The sequence below is a fragment of the Emys orbicularis genome, chromosome 7, assembly GCF_028017835.1.
Source record: "Emys orbicularis isolate rEmyOrb1 chromosome 7, rEmyOrb1.hap1, whole genome shotgun sequence".
Taxonomy (NCBI): domain Eukaryota; kingdom Metazoa; phylum Chordata; order Testudines; family Emydidae; genus Emys; species Emys orbicularis.
In genome coordinates this window covers 20,522,233-20,538,642 of record NC_088689.1, presented here as the reverse complement: position 1 = coordinate 20,538,642, position 16,410 = coordinate 20,522,233, and the positions used below count along the sequence as shown (strand labels likewise).

Sequence of the window (16,410 nt, the reverse complement as noted above, 5' to 3'; positions counted from 1 at the left end):
TAGCTGAATGAACATTTGCTTCTGAGCCAGCAGACCTATAACGATCTCCAAAATTGATTTTTTCAACAATTTTTGTTTTTCAGCTTCAACTTTTCATTTTAACATCTCTGAAAAATTAAAATGAATATAGTATTTTCCCCCTACATCTAGTTTTGAATCATAGAATCATCTAAACCTTGAATGAGTTGTAATCAATATTTTGTATATATATATTTAGTACATATATATAAAATATACATAAGTGCGTCTTTTTTTCTTTGACAGTTGATGAAAGTTGTGAATGAAATGTGTCCAAATATCACGAGAATTTACAACATTGGAAAAAGCCACCAAGGACTAAAGCTGTATGCTGTTGAGATCTCAGACAACCCAGGAGAACACGAAGTTGGTTAGGATTATATTCTGATTAAATCTATTTCAGGATGGTTTTATTTTATTTTTTTAATTCCACACGTCTGCAGCAATTATCGCTGAAGAAACTTAGGTTCACTGCAGCAGTGATTTTGAATGTGTGTGGGAGGAACTTCAGCGGAATATTTCTGATAGGAGAAGAAAAGATTGAACATAAATAGAAGACATTATGGGAGTGGGATCCAATTAATTAATGCTTATGGGTTATAGTATTTACTGATTTTAAAAAAATAGAGTGGATTTTAGTACAGTGGAATGTGGTTGGCTTACAGCACTCAAGACTGAAGTTTCGTGTTTATCTATAGAATATGTGTACCACAAGTACAGGCAGCTCAAATTTCCCTCCATTGCCTCACTAATGTGTCTCAGCTGAGTTCTGGGCGTAGTGGCTGGTGGTGAGACTGTAGTTCAATCTACAGACCCATTCTGTCTCTCAATTGAGAATACCAACAAGGATGCTGATATGATGGTGGGACTGGTATGTAGAGGGGAGGAAGCTTCAGCTGACAAAAAGGATGTAGCAATGCACATGATGGGGAGCTGTGCAGCACATGCTGTGTGCATCACGGTGCTGCCCCTCAGGTGAAGAAACTGCACAATGCCATTTACAGTCAAGGTTTAGCTGTACCCATGTGGCATGGTCTAGCTCTGTGATCTGGACTGAGACCACCAAGTTACGTCACATAAGCCACTGAAGGCTTTAACATTGTAATGAATATCAGCTATCACTGACCAGTCACTTTGGCTGAACTTAGACCAAGGCGAAAGGTTCCATAGCATAGTATGGAACTACTTACCCATTCAGTCCATTTAGCCTTCATGGACTACATCCACAACCAGTGTCCCACAAATGCCCATGTAATAATTATGAGTATGTCTATTTCCCCGGGCAGAATCTAGCATTTAGATGGGAAATTACTACACACAAATGGTTGCAACCTCAAATATTGCAAGCATATTTGTGGAGGCCACTTGAAAAATCTAGCCAATGGTCTTCATATGCAGTATGTGCACTCCTTCTTAATTCATTAAGTGGCAGTTTAGTTCCATATTTCCTAGTCTAGTGACATTCTGAAGGATAGAATTATTCCAAACACTACCAATGAGATGCAGAGAGAACCCCCTTCTCCCACCATGTGCCTGTGAAGGAAGAATTTGGTCCCTAGGTATAATAGTCTACAGTATTTTTTGTTAGTGGTATACATGGTTAAAGGGGAGTTGAATACATCCTGTCAGAACTATGCAGTAAAGGACAACAAATATTGTGGCATTTAATAAAACCTTGGCAAATAAGTATGAATCATTGTTTTAGATGAATGAAAGAGTGCCTGAGGTCAGAGACGTATTCTACAGTCAGCAAGAGACTCTGTATTATGTATCTATCCTTTATTTATGGAGAGATTTGTCATGTTATCTTTTAAAAGCATAGATCTTTTAAAATGGTGTTCCATATCAGTGTTTTACTGTAATTGGAAAATACAAAATAATGTAATTTAATTTTGCACCATGTTTTTCAATGGAAAATGTATCCCAAATGCTTTACATGGTTGCTGTAGATATTACCAATACGTAATTAAGTTATGGATAGGAGCAATGGGAAAGAGAAATTAAGTGGTATAGGTAAGTTAGAAAAGATACATTTTTTCAGCTGAGATATATTTATTTTGGGGGCTGACCCAATCCCTGATGAAGCCAGTGGAAAGGCTCCCATTGACTCCAATAGGTGTTGGGTTGCATCCTTGGTTTGCTCCACTAACTACATTCCTGTCCTATTTATTTTCAACAGGTGAACCAGAATTTCGCTACATCGCGGGGGCTCATGGGAATGAGGTGCTTGGACGTGAGCTAATGCTTTTGTTAATGCAATTTATGTGCCAGGAATATCTGGCTGGGAACCCACGCATTACACGCCTCATTGAGGACACCAGAATTCATCTCCTTCCTTCAATCAACCCAGATGGATATGAGATGGCATATGAAGTGGTAATGTGACTGTCAACATTACTAGCAATTATCTTATTCATAGTAGATTGGTAAAATATGCTCCCATTATCATGATTTTTTTTAAAATGACAAATTTGGATGTAATCAAAATGAACAAAGCCAATAAAGCAACACTCCAAAAGGAAAAGCAGAACCCACTGAGCTACCTTATTCAGTAAAAACTGGAGTGAACGGTGTTCCAGATGATCTCAGTTGCTGTGAGGGCATGTAGGGAAAGAGGCTGCCTGTAGGATAGCCAGGACACACACACCATATAGAGTAGTGTAGTTCAATATGAACACCTTCAATTGAATTTGGAAACCTAATGGTAGTCAGTGCTGTCTATAGTTCACATGTGTGATGTATACCACATGAGAAGCACAGCTAAGCAAACAAACAGCTGCAATCTACAGCAGCTGAAAGTTCAGACTGCTCTTTAAGTGCAGCCCAGTGGAGAGTGCATTGCAATCCTTTAATGTGGAAGGAACAAAGGCTTGGAGAATTGTGATATCCACATCCAAGTGGAAAAATTGCATGCCCCCTGATCAGGTACAGATGGAAAAAGCTATCAGGGTTACTCAGTAGATGCCAAGAATCCAAAAGGACCCAATGTTTGTAAATCTCAGTCTCAACATACAAACGTTCCCCCTCCATAAATCTGTCACCTCTACCATATCATCTGGAAATTTTCCTTCATACCTATTCTTTGTCTTGTTCCAAATAACTGTTCTTTTTATATTTTTAATTTGAATGGGTACTAGATGATGACAACTTTTCTTCTGGTTCTGAACTTATATAACAACATCAAGGTCAAAACCCATGACAATTCATGAAAGCCAAAAATATGTTTATGAAATTTTGAGTAATGAAGATGAAATAATATGAGTGAAACTAGTAAAATGAAATTATTGAGATACTTATGCCAGTTAAATATTACGGAATTTAATTTCATTCACTTTGGGGAGGAGTTTATAGCTAATAGTTAATAAATGACAATTATCTTATTTTAATATAGCATCTTTCATTTCAAAGGATCCCAAAATGCTTTATAACCTTTACTGATTCTATATAGGCTTGTGGATAATTGTGTGTGTATGTGTATCTTTAACACAGTGGGTCAGATCCTTGACCTCTGCTAAGGTTGCTTTGTGCTCTTGGAGTGACACAAAGAAATCTTAAACTGGCCATAAAAGGGCTACTGAAGATTTCCCAATATAGTCAACTTTATACCACTTTCTCTAGCGTGGAGGGAACATGTCAGGGGCAGGATGGGACTATGATGGAGCACATAGCCTCATCCAATCAAGTGATCCCTGTGCAGCTTCCAGCTGCTGTAATTTAGAGCAGTCCATAGTCCACTACAATTAGAATGCATTCTCCTGCCAGAGAAGTACAGTCACTCTGGGGAGAAAGATTAGGCAGACAGAATATAATTCCCAATGCTAGAATTAGACCAAGATAGCAAACACCCATTCACCAAAAGAGTTCATTGGGATCCTACGTAGCTACAAACATTTAAGACCTTGAATTTATGTTTTTACAGAAAGATGCATGCAGCTATTCAATGTAATACAAGCTTGATTGGTGAGAACACAGTGAATGATTTGAAAATTTTGTCACAGGGTTCGGAATTAGGAGGCTGGTCTTTAGGAAGATGGACTCAGGATGGCATTGACATCAACAATAATTTCCCTGATTTAAATACCATGCTTTGGGAAGCTGAAGATAGGAAGAAGTTTCAGAGAAAAGTCCCAAATCATCATATTCCAATTCCAGAATGGTACCTTTCTGAAAATGCTACAGTAAGTACAAATAGCTCCAGAGAGAAAGGGAGAGACAAAAGAAGGGTGGGGTGAACTAGGGATGAAACCTCATGAGATATTTGTATAAAAGCTTTTAAGAACCTATATCTTATTCAGAAACTTAAATCAGGAAGAGAGATGGTGAATGATAGACTATATTAGTACATATAACAGTGCATATTAAAACTTATATTCTCCCCCCCGCCCGACTTACATTAACTTCATTTTTTTAAAATAATGAGAATTATTGTAATTATATTAATTTTGTGGGTATTTGTTTGTATCTCTTGGCCTCTTTTTTATGTATTTTGGAGAGACTGAGTTTTCCATCATTTTAATGAGACATCTCCATAGTTTTGTGAGATTGCAGAGCTCTTTAGAAAGGACAAGACTAGTGATCAGGCAAATTTCCCCTAGGTTTCCTACTGAATTTTCCTTTAAAAAACAAAAACAAAACAAAACAAAAAACCAAAAATCTCTTAACAGATCAGACTCCATCTTATATGCAAAACCATCTCAATGACCTGTGTTAATTGCACGTATTGCAGAGACATTGTCATTTCTGAATGTCTTACTTTAACAGTGGCCAATATTTCGAATGGCTGAATATAGCCATCTTGAGATGCAATGAGGGGAAGGCACTTAACCCTTGTGAACTCTATGTGATTTAGAAATATTTTCATACTTAAGCCTCTTTGGTTTGCAAATTCTTTCATTTCCATTGACACGAATGGGAGCAGAGGCAGGGCCCTGGCTGCTGCTACAGAGTGAATGCACTCTCACTTCTGAACTGGCTGTTTACCAGTTTGGCACCCCAGCATAAGGTTGAGCAATATGAAGGCTGTATTTTATACTGGTTGCTAGTTGCCTCCAGATATACAGCCAGTGGTCACAAGGATGCAGGGAAGCCCTTTCCCTTTCTCACTTCCTTTGTGCTAGCTACAGGGAAAAGGGTGACACAGGAATTGCAAGGCTCTGTGCTAACAGAGGATCCCCTTGTATTCAGATGATCCTCCCATTGCCAGCTATGCTGGCTTTAGGGTCACTTTGCACCAGTGGCTTAGCATTAAGTGACCAATGTGCAGCTGAAGATTGAGGCCATAGTTTTTAAGTGATGGGAGCTTTTCAGCTAAATCCTCATATATTGCTTTAGTTTTAATATCACACAATAGAATATGGACAGAATTAAAGAAGGAACAAAATCAAAAGCTTGACTCTGAACTTCTTTGAATTCCTGAGAGTTTGGGTTCAAATCCCTGGCTCTCATTCTACTCTCTATAGTTCAAGATCCAAAATCCAAATGACCGTTTTCCAAATTCTGGTGCAGAAGCAGCCAGCTTTTCATGAAAAATAAGTGATTCTTCCAAGAATTTGGCCTGAGATGGTAAAAATTTCATAAGAAAGGGGGACTTTTCAAGATTTTCATCATTTTGCTCCAAAATTGTATGAATTCAACTCATGGGATTTCAGGTCTATTGAATTAAAATCTGAACCCAAACCCTAGTTCTGATTTGGCTTCAGACTGTATGTTAAACTGAATGCATAATTGAATACCATCTCTTTGGTTTCTGTCCAAATAAGTGGGGACTACTGAATTTCACACCCCTCAACGAAGCTGTTGTTTTCCATCTAGGTGGCAGTTGAGACTCGAGCAGTGATAGCATGGATGGAAAAAAATCCATTTGTACTGGGTGGCAATTTACAAGGAGGAGAACTGGTTGTTGCATACCCATATGATATGGTCAGGTCAACATGGAAAACTCAGGAGCACACACCTACCCCTGATGACCATGTATTTCGGTGGTTGGCATATTCATATGCCTCCACTCACCGACTAATGACAGATGCCCGAAGGAGAGTATGCCATACAGAGGATTTCCAGAAGGAAGATGGGACTGTTAATGGGGCCTCATGGCATACAGTTGCTGGAAGTAAGTCTCTGAAGAAACTTTGCCTACGATTCATTGTAGAACAAGTGTGTTAAATGCTATAACACTGTAATTTTATGGTACTTGTCACACAATTCATGGCAGGTAAACACCTACACTGAGAGAAGAATATACCTTAATGAAATTTGCCATTTTGCGTTTCATAAGATGTTCATGGATTGACAGAGAGCTGTCAAAATTTCCTTGCAAATACCTCATTTACTGATGATGTTTTCCAGAGGTGTGCATGTCATACCTTATTTATTAAACACATTTAAAAGTTGTCTGTCACAAGTGAGCCACATCAAGTGTCGTACGGTCCATTTCAAAATTAAAATTGATCCAAAAGAACCAGCCAGACCAAGACAGGAAGGAACCTGCCAACCTTAAGCATGTCACTCCACCAACAAAATATCCCATTGCCTTACAAAAGATGGAGGAAAAGAGTAGCAGCAAATGCCACAATCAAAGGAGTAGCCCCAAAATGGTCAATGAAGAAATCAGCGAACAATTCCAGTGGCCCTCTGTTGAGAAAGTCCTGGGCTTCAACTTGGTCAGTGCTCATTGAATTTAGGAGCAGATCTACCCCAGCTGGCACTAGCTGCAAGGTAGAAACATACAGGAAATGATGTTGTTCAAGTACTATTGCCATATTTTATAAAGGACTTTATATATTATACTAAAACACTGAATTGCACACATGGGCATTTCAGCAGACGGAAGAAAACACAAACTGAATGAGTCATGCCCATATCCCTTGCTTCTATCAAATGGAGCAACAGAGAAGTTGCACTATGCAGTGGTTGCAGCCTATGGATCAGTTTTAAGGAAAGATTAGGAGCCCATACAATAGTAATTGGCCTCAATCACTATTTGGGTGTGCTCTTACATACCCAGTCAGATTCTTAGCAGGTTACACTCCATTGATGTTCCAGCCTCCTGCCCAAAATCTTCATTTCTAAAGCAATGAGTTCTCTGTAGGGTTAATGTGTGAGGGCTGTGGATGTCTGTATGTCATCTCTTAAATGGCATTAAGTATGACAACAATAACAACTGGAAATAGACACAAGTATGTGGTTTTACATGCCATTTTCTTTATTAGAGCTCTTAGTCTTGCTTGTTATGTACAGCCATTCTCACTGTATAAACAGTTCCAAGTATTGGAAGCTACTTTTGTTGCTTTCACATTGGATCAGGCAAAGTTTAATTTTGGCTGGCACTGAAGCCAAGCAGAAACTTATTGCACTTTAAAATATTTTTTACTATGTTAAAAACAACTGCAGAAATTCAGGGGAAGAGATGTTGAACTGTCCACATCACAGAAACAGTTCCTGCAGATAAGTGTCCATGCACTATGCAAATTCTGAAAACTTGGAAAGTTGACTGCCTAATTATTGAATTTGACTTTAATTTTCTTAAATGCTGTATAAACCTGATTATGAATCGATACAACAAAGATAAGGCTCACTGTATCACTAACAGCTATGGCATTAATTAAGTGGCTACAGCATAGACGCTGAGTAGTATATGATTTCTTAGTAACAATTATATGTTGAATTTGGTTCATTGAATTTGTTTTTTTCCTATATGATGCTTCACATTATTTTTAATATTCTGCTTTCTGGTGTTATAATGAAGTCTCTGGGTTTGTTTTGTGGGAAGATTACTAAAATATTTTTTCTAGTTTTCTTCTTTACACCCTTAGCACTGGACTGGGATTCAGGAGACCTAGGTTCTATTCAAAGCTGTGTCACTTTCCTGCTGGGTGACTTTGGGCAAGTCATTGCCACTCTGTGTGCCTCAGTTTCCCCATCTGTAAAATGGGAATAAGGATACCTCCTTTGCAAAGCACTTTGAACTCTGCTGATGAAAAGCACTATATGGGAGTTAGGTATTTAGGAATAAGCTGACAATAATTACTAAGGAGACTAGTGAAAATGATTTACGTTAATCATAAACCAAAAAACCTAAATTATTTTTAACAATTAATACCAAAATCCTCATTAAGCAGAGACATGACCTGAGTTGTTACATTCACCTCCAAACCCAGATCAAAATTGCCTCTGATTTGAGGGTGAGGAGTTGCCTGTCTGCTATGTCGACATTATTTCTACCTAGTCACAGATTTCCACATGGGCTGTTCTCTCAATTATTCCTCTTTTAAGCCCCACAATTGCAATAGTTATTCATTCTTAAACAGCTGTTCATGTAAGCTCTGTTCCCAAAGTGACATTCCTGAAAATTGCCCAGGGTCTGCGCTAACTTACTCTCATGACGTCCAGTGGGCTTCTCCACAGCCCAAAATAGCTGAATTCAAAGCTGTTCAGCACCCTCCCCGCCCCCAGCCATGCCCTTGGTATGCCCCTACACTGGGTTTTGTGAAGGAGCTGGTGTACATAAACCCTGCACTGAGAGAGTTGCCCAGAAGCTGTCTACCTCCTTTATACCACCACTGTCCCTGGAGGTGTAGTAAGCTGACTGTAAACAGCTTCTGCAGATATCAAATGCCTCAGCATTTCTTTGGTATTTAACTACATTATTCCCTGTTGCATACCATGGGTTGCCATGAAAATGATCTCATCAATCATTCTAAAAATAACATCTAAGCAACATATGAATCTTATCTTTGATTTCCAATGCTGGATTTGGGCATTCAGACAATATATGGAGAGTTCCTCTTGGCAACATTAAGCCATTATTTGAAGGAGACGTGTGGAAACAGAGCAATTACTGTGTAACACAAAACATTTCACCATAAATGAGCCAGGATGAAATACGATATGTAAAGAGAAAAAATGTTTGTGAGCATTTCTCAAATGGAAAGGAATCAGGCTTCTGCAGAGCAGCATATGCCAGCGTCTGAAATTTTAGTCTTTCCCCATCAACAAACATATAAAAATTTAACATCTGTGTTATATAATCCTCCTACTCTGCATCCAGAAGGCACTGAGGGCTCATTAAATACTTGACTGCTGCTGCATAATAATTGGATTGATTGGATCTTCTTTTTTTTTTATTCTCTTCAATCAGATATTCTTGGTGAATGTATTTCCTGCTAATCTTTGCCATTAGGAAAGAAATCAGTTAATGATCATTAATGAGCAATTTTCTTCTTAGCCTTAAAATATTTTTTTAATTATCAATTTGTTTGGATAATGAGAAATTAATCTTCATTCCTTCCTTCCCCCTGCATTCAGCCTGGCCATTGAATTGTGTTATCTGTGTTAGTTTGGAGAATGTTAATAAATGAAATTCCCCAAAGGGAGATTCTTCTGAAAATCAGCAGAGAAATGGGGAAAATGGAAATGGATTGGAGATCTTCATCTACATACAGACGTCCCCAGTGCTCAGGGGAATCTGGGGCTTTAGAGTTTGGCCTATTATAGAGACTGGAGTTAGTTGGGAAGTGTGGACACAGACTGGAGCTTCATCAAAGTTCAGGAGTGGTTGGTTAGGACACATCGCTAATGGAAATCTTTATTAGGAGACAACGATACTAATTCTGCAGGAGCCTTTATAGGAAACAAAAGTGCAGCCCATAGTTCTCTCATGGGGCCAGGCTCTATACATGGAATAGGTCACCCAAAGGACACGAAATATAACCTGTATGGCCTTAACTCTTCTCTATTCCCTTATCAGTTATATATGATGTCCTCATATGTACTACTTCTGTAGGAAAATATTTGTACTATTGACAATCCTGTTTGTTAATAACTAAAAACCAAAACCACACTCACTCTGCATATGGTTATTTAAGAATGGTATAAATGAGCTTATTGCCCCCACACCAGTGCTCACTAGTATCAAACGACCATTCTTCTTCAACACAGTGTAGCTACTGAATGGTCTACAAGAGTTTTCATAGCTCCAGGGAAAATACTCTGCTGCTGACCCCTCTGAGTTAAAATCTGCACTATATCAGCAATTGTGTTTCTGTGGAAATTTACAGGAAAAAGATGGCCTTTGAGATAGCTAAGTCCTTCCCCCATTTAGCGCTTTGATGGTGAGGACCATGAGAAGAATTCAGTTCTCAGTTTTACTGATGTAGATGAAATCAGTGGAGTTACTCAGACTTCCAGTTTCAATGAGAATAGAATTTGGACACTGGACCTTGAACTGTACTTGGGATTGGAATGGCAGCCTATGTAAAGGGTGAAGAATTGGTATTATTTGCTCTTGTCAGTACATTCCACTTAGCAGACAGGATGCTGCATGCTGTACCATCTATAGTTTGTGATCCGACCATCTAGGTTAGGCCAAGATATGTTGTGTTGCAATGATCCTGCCTGGAGGAGACAAAAGCTTGGAACACTGTAATTGGGGCATCAGAAGGGAAGAACATAGTGAAAACTGACATTTCTGGGAATTGCTACTATATGGGCCTCTAGGTTTAGTTTAAGAGTCCATTAGTGTTTAAGAGCCCATAAAGTTTAACACCAACTGGACAACTGAAGAACATACACCTCAGTAGAAGGTGAGGTCATATTTCCTCCAAGTGCTTCCTTCTTTTCCATCAGCATCACATCCATCTTATCTGGAATAAGCTTAACCCAACTATTTTTCATTTAGATCCCAAATTCTGTTAGACCCTGGGACAGCAAGAAGGTGACCCCCAGTTTCTGCAGTAAAGGGGACTGAGATTAATGCTGGGTGTCATTAGTGCATTGATGACAAGATAGTCCATACTTTCACACACTCTCACTCAGCAGTCTCACATATATGTTGAATAAGAGAAGTGATAGGACTGAACCCTGCAGAACACTGCGACCAAGACTCCCATAGTCTTCAAGAGGCTTTCAACAAGGCTTATACTGGGGATGAGTACAGCAGCTACCTCTCTCTCTCTCTCACTCTCTTTTCATCTTGGTTTATCATGCACTGCGCTACTCAGTTCCCTGTTTTAAATGGGATAAAATGAAGATGGAACTTCTTGTCTATCGGAAAGTTAAAAAAGTTTGCATCAAGTTTCATGGAGCTATTATGGCTTTACTTCTTTAGAAGTGCAACTTAGATTTTGTTTCTATTGGCACAATGTTATGAGAATCAATTAATATATTCATGACATTTTTAAAACAGCATTTTCCAGCCAGAACTGCTGTCTACTTTGCTATTCGGATGTTCTGCCCTTTGATTAAAGTAATCAGGCCTAGTGCACAAAATAAACAAGAGCAGCATTTTGTGGTTCTAAAGCTTTTCTTATTTTATTGCATCAACAGGTATAAATGACTTTAGTTACCTGCACACAAACTGCTTTGAGCTATCCATCTATGTGGGCTGTGACAAATATCCTCATGAGAGCGAGTTACCTGAAGAATGGGAAAATAACCGTGAATCCCTGATTGTTTTTATGGAACAGGTATGAGAGAGAATACCTTTCCCAATTAGAATTCACTTTGGAAGGGGCCTGAGTGAAAGCCTTCATTTGAGGTTACTATGGCCTGCTGTGTTTTCCCGTAGGTAAGGTTCCAGTCCAATGGACCCATACAGTTTTCAGAGGTACTTACTATACTTGCTATTCCTCCAGGTTGTTCACAAATCACCTTCTACCTGATCCTGCAGAGACAGATGCCAAAGAGTTCAGAACTGTGCTGAATCCTGTAGGAGCTCTCAGTGGGATACCCGCCACAGCTTTTCAAATCAGCCAATGGGATTCAGACACATATCTTCCATTAGCTTAATTATTTATCTTCCATTGGTTCTCATGCTGCTTTGGAAATCTCAACCACAGCACTTACATTGTATTATGGGGAGAGTCCAGATTTGACCATTAAAATCCAGAGTGCTCCTGCTAAAAAGAAAATGAGAAACTGTACAAACAGTCATCATTTAAAACACTAGAAAAATCTTAATATGCTTTCTTATCCAAAGTTTTCCAGTCCTCCACACACCCCTTGTGATCTCACAGGGCTAATATGTTTCATTTCAGTTTAGTAAAACCCTGTCTGGTAGCTAATTCTTTCACTAAAGTTTTCAGTTATGATCTGTGTTTTGAATTATGAACATTTTTGGCATTTATCATAGAAACCTTACCCTTTAAAATTACTAGCAGAATTTTTTTAAACATCAGACTATTTTAGTTTAAGTAGACAAAATAATGAAGCATGTTAAAATTTTACCAGAATGCAGTGCTTGATTAAAAACAATCACATGAAAATCCCTTTGACTTGCTACTTTTAGTTGTTTTATATGGCTCTCTCTTATGTTCAGAACTACAGAAGCGCTAAAAAAATGTAAAGTCAAAAGTGGCTGATGCCTAGAAAGGGGGAGAGGGATGGTGCAGTGGTTTGAGCATTGGCCTGCTAAACCCAGGGTTGTGAGTTCAATCCTTGAGGGGGCTACTTAGGGATCTGGGGCAAAACCAGTACTTGGTCCTGCTAGTAAAGGCAGGGGGCTGGACTTGATGACCTTTTAAGGTCCCTTCCAGTTCTAGGAGATAGGATATCTCCATTTAAAAAAAAAAAGTTAATTTTATGTTGATAGTGATATTTCAAAACTATATTATTTGCAAAGAAGAAAAAAAACTAACAGATTCTGTTGACATACATATATTTTATATGCTTTGAGAATGCATGCCATTTTACCTACTGCAGTACCAAACATGGGGAGAAGACTTAGATTTTACATTTGAGAAAAAAGTTATTTTTAAATTTGGGGATAGATTAATTATATCTTTCATCCAAGATTTTTGGCGGAAGAGAACATAGTCATTATCAAGTTAATGATTTGCTTTCTCATGCAGATGTGACTGTTTGATGATTCTATCGTATTTGCTTTTCACTTATGTAATAGGTATCCATTTATTTGTTCCATTACTAGGTTCATCGGGGCATCAAAGGCATGGTAAGGGATTTATCTGGAAAGGGAATTCCAAATGCCATTATTTCAGTAGAGGGTGTTAACCACGACATTCGCACAGGTAAAAAAAAAAGCTGCATGCTGTACCATCTAACCTTCTGGGTTAGGCTAGGATATGGTGCGTTGCAGTGATCCTGCCTGGAGGAGCTTGGAAGACTCTAATTGGGGCATCAGAAGGGAAGAACATAGTGAAAGTTGACATTTCTGGGAATTGCTACTATATGGGCATCTAGGCTTAGTTTAAGAGTCCATAAGCATTTAAGAGCCCATAAAATTTAGCACCTCCTGAACAACTGAAGGACATACACCTCAGTAGAAGGTGAGGTCATATTTCCTGCTATTTCCTCCATGTGCTTCCTTCTTTCCCATCAACATCACATCCATCTACACAAATCAGTAGATTTATTGCAAACAAATATAGGGCTGCATTGTAACTTTACAGTCTGCCCCGAGGAAGGGACCGCACATAGTTCCAGTGCCCTAGGAGCACACCAGAGAATGAATTGTCAATTCCCGTGCTCTGGAAGAGGCATAAGTAGCTTCACTCCTTTTCATGGAGTGGCTACTCTGACCAGATGGTAGGGAGGAGAGTCAGGGCTCCTCCTGCTTCTTGTCCTTCTCCGCCCCCTCCCTGCCTACTTGCTTGTAGTGGTAGGTATTGGGTAAGTAGCCCCTGCTCTCTCCAGCACAGTTGAAATCACAGTCTGAACAAGGCCGAGCTGAGGAATAAGGGAGGCCTTAGTCCCATGGGTGGTCAAGTGAGGGCTGTGACTGTCTAGCCAAAAGTAATTAGAGCACCAGTTCACAATAGCAAAGGGTGCTTCTGTGGTTATTAACCATTTAGAGAACAGGAAAGATTTAGAGGTCTGGTTTGGAAGAGCATGAAAAGGTGAATCAGCTGTTGTAGGAAGGGAGGAACCTCATGTTCTTCAGAGGTTTGCAGTTCCACTGTGCACGCTTGGTGGAATCTCCACAGAGTTCAGTGCAACCCAGTGGGAGGGTTACTCCATGCAGGGTGAATTGCACTCACAGAGAATTGCTGGTCCAGGTTTCTATTAAAAAAAGAAAGTTAATAAATGTGTGCGTTCAGTATTTTCACAGTATTGATTAAGCAAATGTGAGCCAGCAAATTCAGAATGAACCCAGGGCTATTCAGAGGAAGTTAGATCAAATAATTGGACTTTCCCAAAGTACTTTTGAACTAGTTTATTATTATGATTTGTATTGCAGTCGTAGACCAGTGTCCCTAGGTGCTGTGCTAATACAGATCAAAGAGGTAGTCTCTGCCTTGAGGAGCTTACAGTCTATGATGAGCGACAACAAACAGATGAAGAAACACTAGGAAATGACGACTCAGTGATAGACAGTGGTCTCAGCACACTAACTGCTTAATAGTTGTCAGGATTTTTGTAGGCATCACAACAGAAGACCGTTTTACGGAGGAATTTGAAAGAGGACAATTAGGTGGCTTTGCAGATGTTTATGGGGAGCTTTGCCCAAGTGTGAGGTACAGCATGAGAGAAAGCATAGAAGTGTGTGCTTGAAAATTTAACAAGTGGGTGAGGAAAACTGGCATCATTTGCAGAGCAAAGTCAGAGCTGATTTTTGATAGCATATGAGAGATGGTGGGTAGGGTGGGGCTAGCCTCTGTAGAACCTTGTAAGTGAAGGTGAATAGTTTGATCTGGTAGGGAGCGGAGAATCAGTGGTGGGATGCAAAAGGAGAGGTGATACGATCAAAGAAACAAGCCAGGAAAATGATCTTTTCAGCAGCATTTGGAATGGATTTAAGTGGGGGCAAGATTGCATTTATCAAGACCAGGGAAGAGGATGTTGCAGTAGTCGAGAAGTCAGATGATGGTAACTAGATAAGAGTTTTAGCTGTGTGGCTGTAGAGGAAAGGCCAGATCTCAGATGTTATGCAGGAAGATACGGAAAAATGTTTGTCTTTGATATGAGTATCTAGAGAGAAGGCTGAAAAGAAGATAATATTCAGGTTACACACCAGAGTGATAGGGAGGATGATGGTCCACAGTCACTGAAAAAGGGGAGGGAGGCTGGTGGGAAAGTTAAGAGCTCAGTTTTGGACATGTTGAGCTTAATCTGGTGGCTGGAGATCCACAAAGAGACATAAGACAGGCTGAGATTTTAATTTGGACAGAAAGAGACGGGACCAGAGTGGAGAGGTAGATATGTGAGTTGTTTGCATTGAGATGATAGGGAATAGCATTAGCTCTGATGCTATAAAATATAATTCTTGCAAAGAGCACCCCTAAACCAATAACAGTAAGATTCTATCAATCTCAGAAATACCATATGCAGAGGTAGTAATTTTGAGAACAAATGGAAGGATATGATGGCTATATACTCAAGGGTTGGTTTGGTATTAGAATGAGGGAAAGCAATTGGCAATATGGTATACTGGGTATTTCATTATCTACCCATCATTGAATTTAAGATCTGCTTGTACAGTTATATGACATAATTAAGCAATGGGGGGCTATGGAATACCAGGAACTCCAGCAGTTTTAGGTAAGCAAGCTCTGAGTCTCAGATATCTACTATTTTAGGTTAGCTGACTCAATAATAAATCTCAGCAAATTTAGCTCAGTTATGATAAGTTTTATTTCAACTTTACTATGTCTCTGCTGTGAGAGAAAACATTGAATTGCAGATATTTAGTAAGGCAATTATGACTTCCTTATATATTTCAAAATGGGGCCACTGGGAAACAAAAGAGGGAATGAAAATAATCAGTTGTTTTTCCACTAACTTGGAAGGCTGTCATAAACTGTAGGTTGTATTACTCTGGTAAATGTTTGTTGGGAACTGAATAAATGCAATGGATGATTAATCCAATCCCTCAGTATACTGGGTTACATTGGATACCACACTGGAGAATAGTGGATGATTTAGAGAAAATGCAAATGTGAGTGCATATGGAGAAGAATCCCAGATGAATGTAAAATAATACAATTATCGAAGACCCCACAATCTGCTCTGTAAACACTCATGGACTTTGAGGAAGTTTAGGTGCAGGTCTGAATCAGAATAGTCTGGTTCAGGTTCACTGCTAACTATTAATAATAAAAAGAGAAAGTATAATTGTTGTTCTTTTCCATAATCTGGGAAGTGTAAAAGTTGATACTCTATTTATAGATGGAAACATAGAACTTCTAGCTTGCCTTACATTAAATAAATAAAGGGGACGGGCTGTCATTGGTCTTTGAAACTAGAAATTTTATGGGGTAGCCACTAAGCTAAAATGATAAATAAAACTGCAGAGAAAAAAATTAAATTATCTCCGTGGGACCTCATTCTTCTTTCTTTTATACCTGTTTAAATCGGGACTATTTCCATTGAAGCAATGGATTTGCACTGGGTCAAAATTGGTTTAAACAAGAGGAGAATCTGTGCAACTTTCTTTACCTT

The 16,410-nt window shown here is 39.0% G+C and overlaps 1 protein-coding gene across 1 annotated transcript in view; it reads left to right on the top strand.

Moving 5' to 3' along the window:
- The window catches only part of CPXM2 (carboxypeptidase X, M14 family member 2), a 118,622-nt gene that overhangs the window by 96,987 nt on the left and 5,225 nt on the right, over positions 1-16,410 (top strand). Inside the window, exons 8-13 of the mRNA XM_065407710.1 lie at positions 265-388; positions 2,198-2,394; positions 4,017-4,196; positions 5,830-6,127; positions 11,341-11,480; positions 12,941-13,040. Of these exons, the coding sequence (XP_065263782.1) occupies positions 265-388; positions 2,198-2,394; positions 4,017-4,196; positions 5,830-6,127; positions 11,341-11,480; positions 12,941-13,040 (1,039 nt within the window). The remainder of the gene's footprint in view (positions 1-264; positions 389-2,197; positions 2,395-4,016; positions 4,197-5,829; positions 6,128-11,340; positions 11,481-12,940; positions 13,041-16,410) is intronic.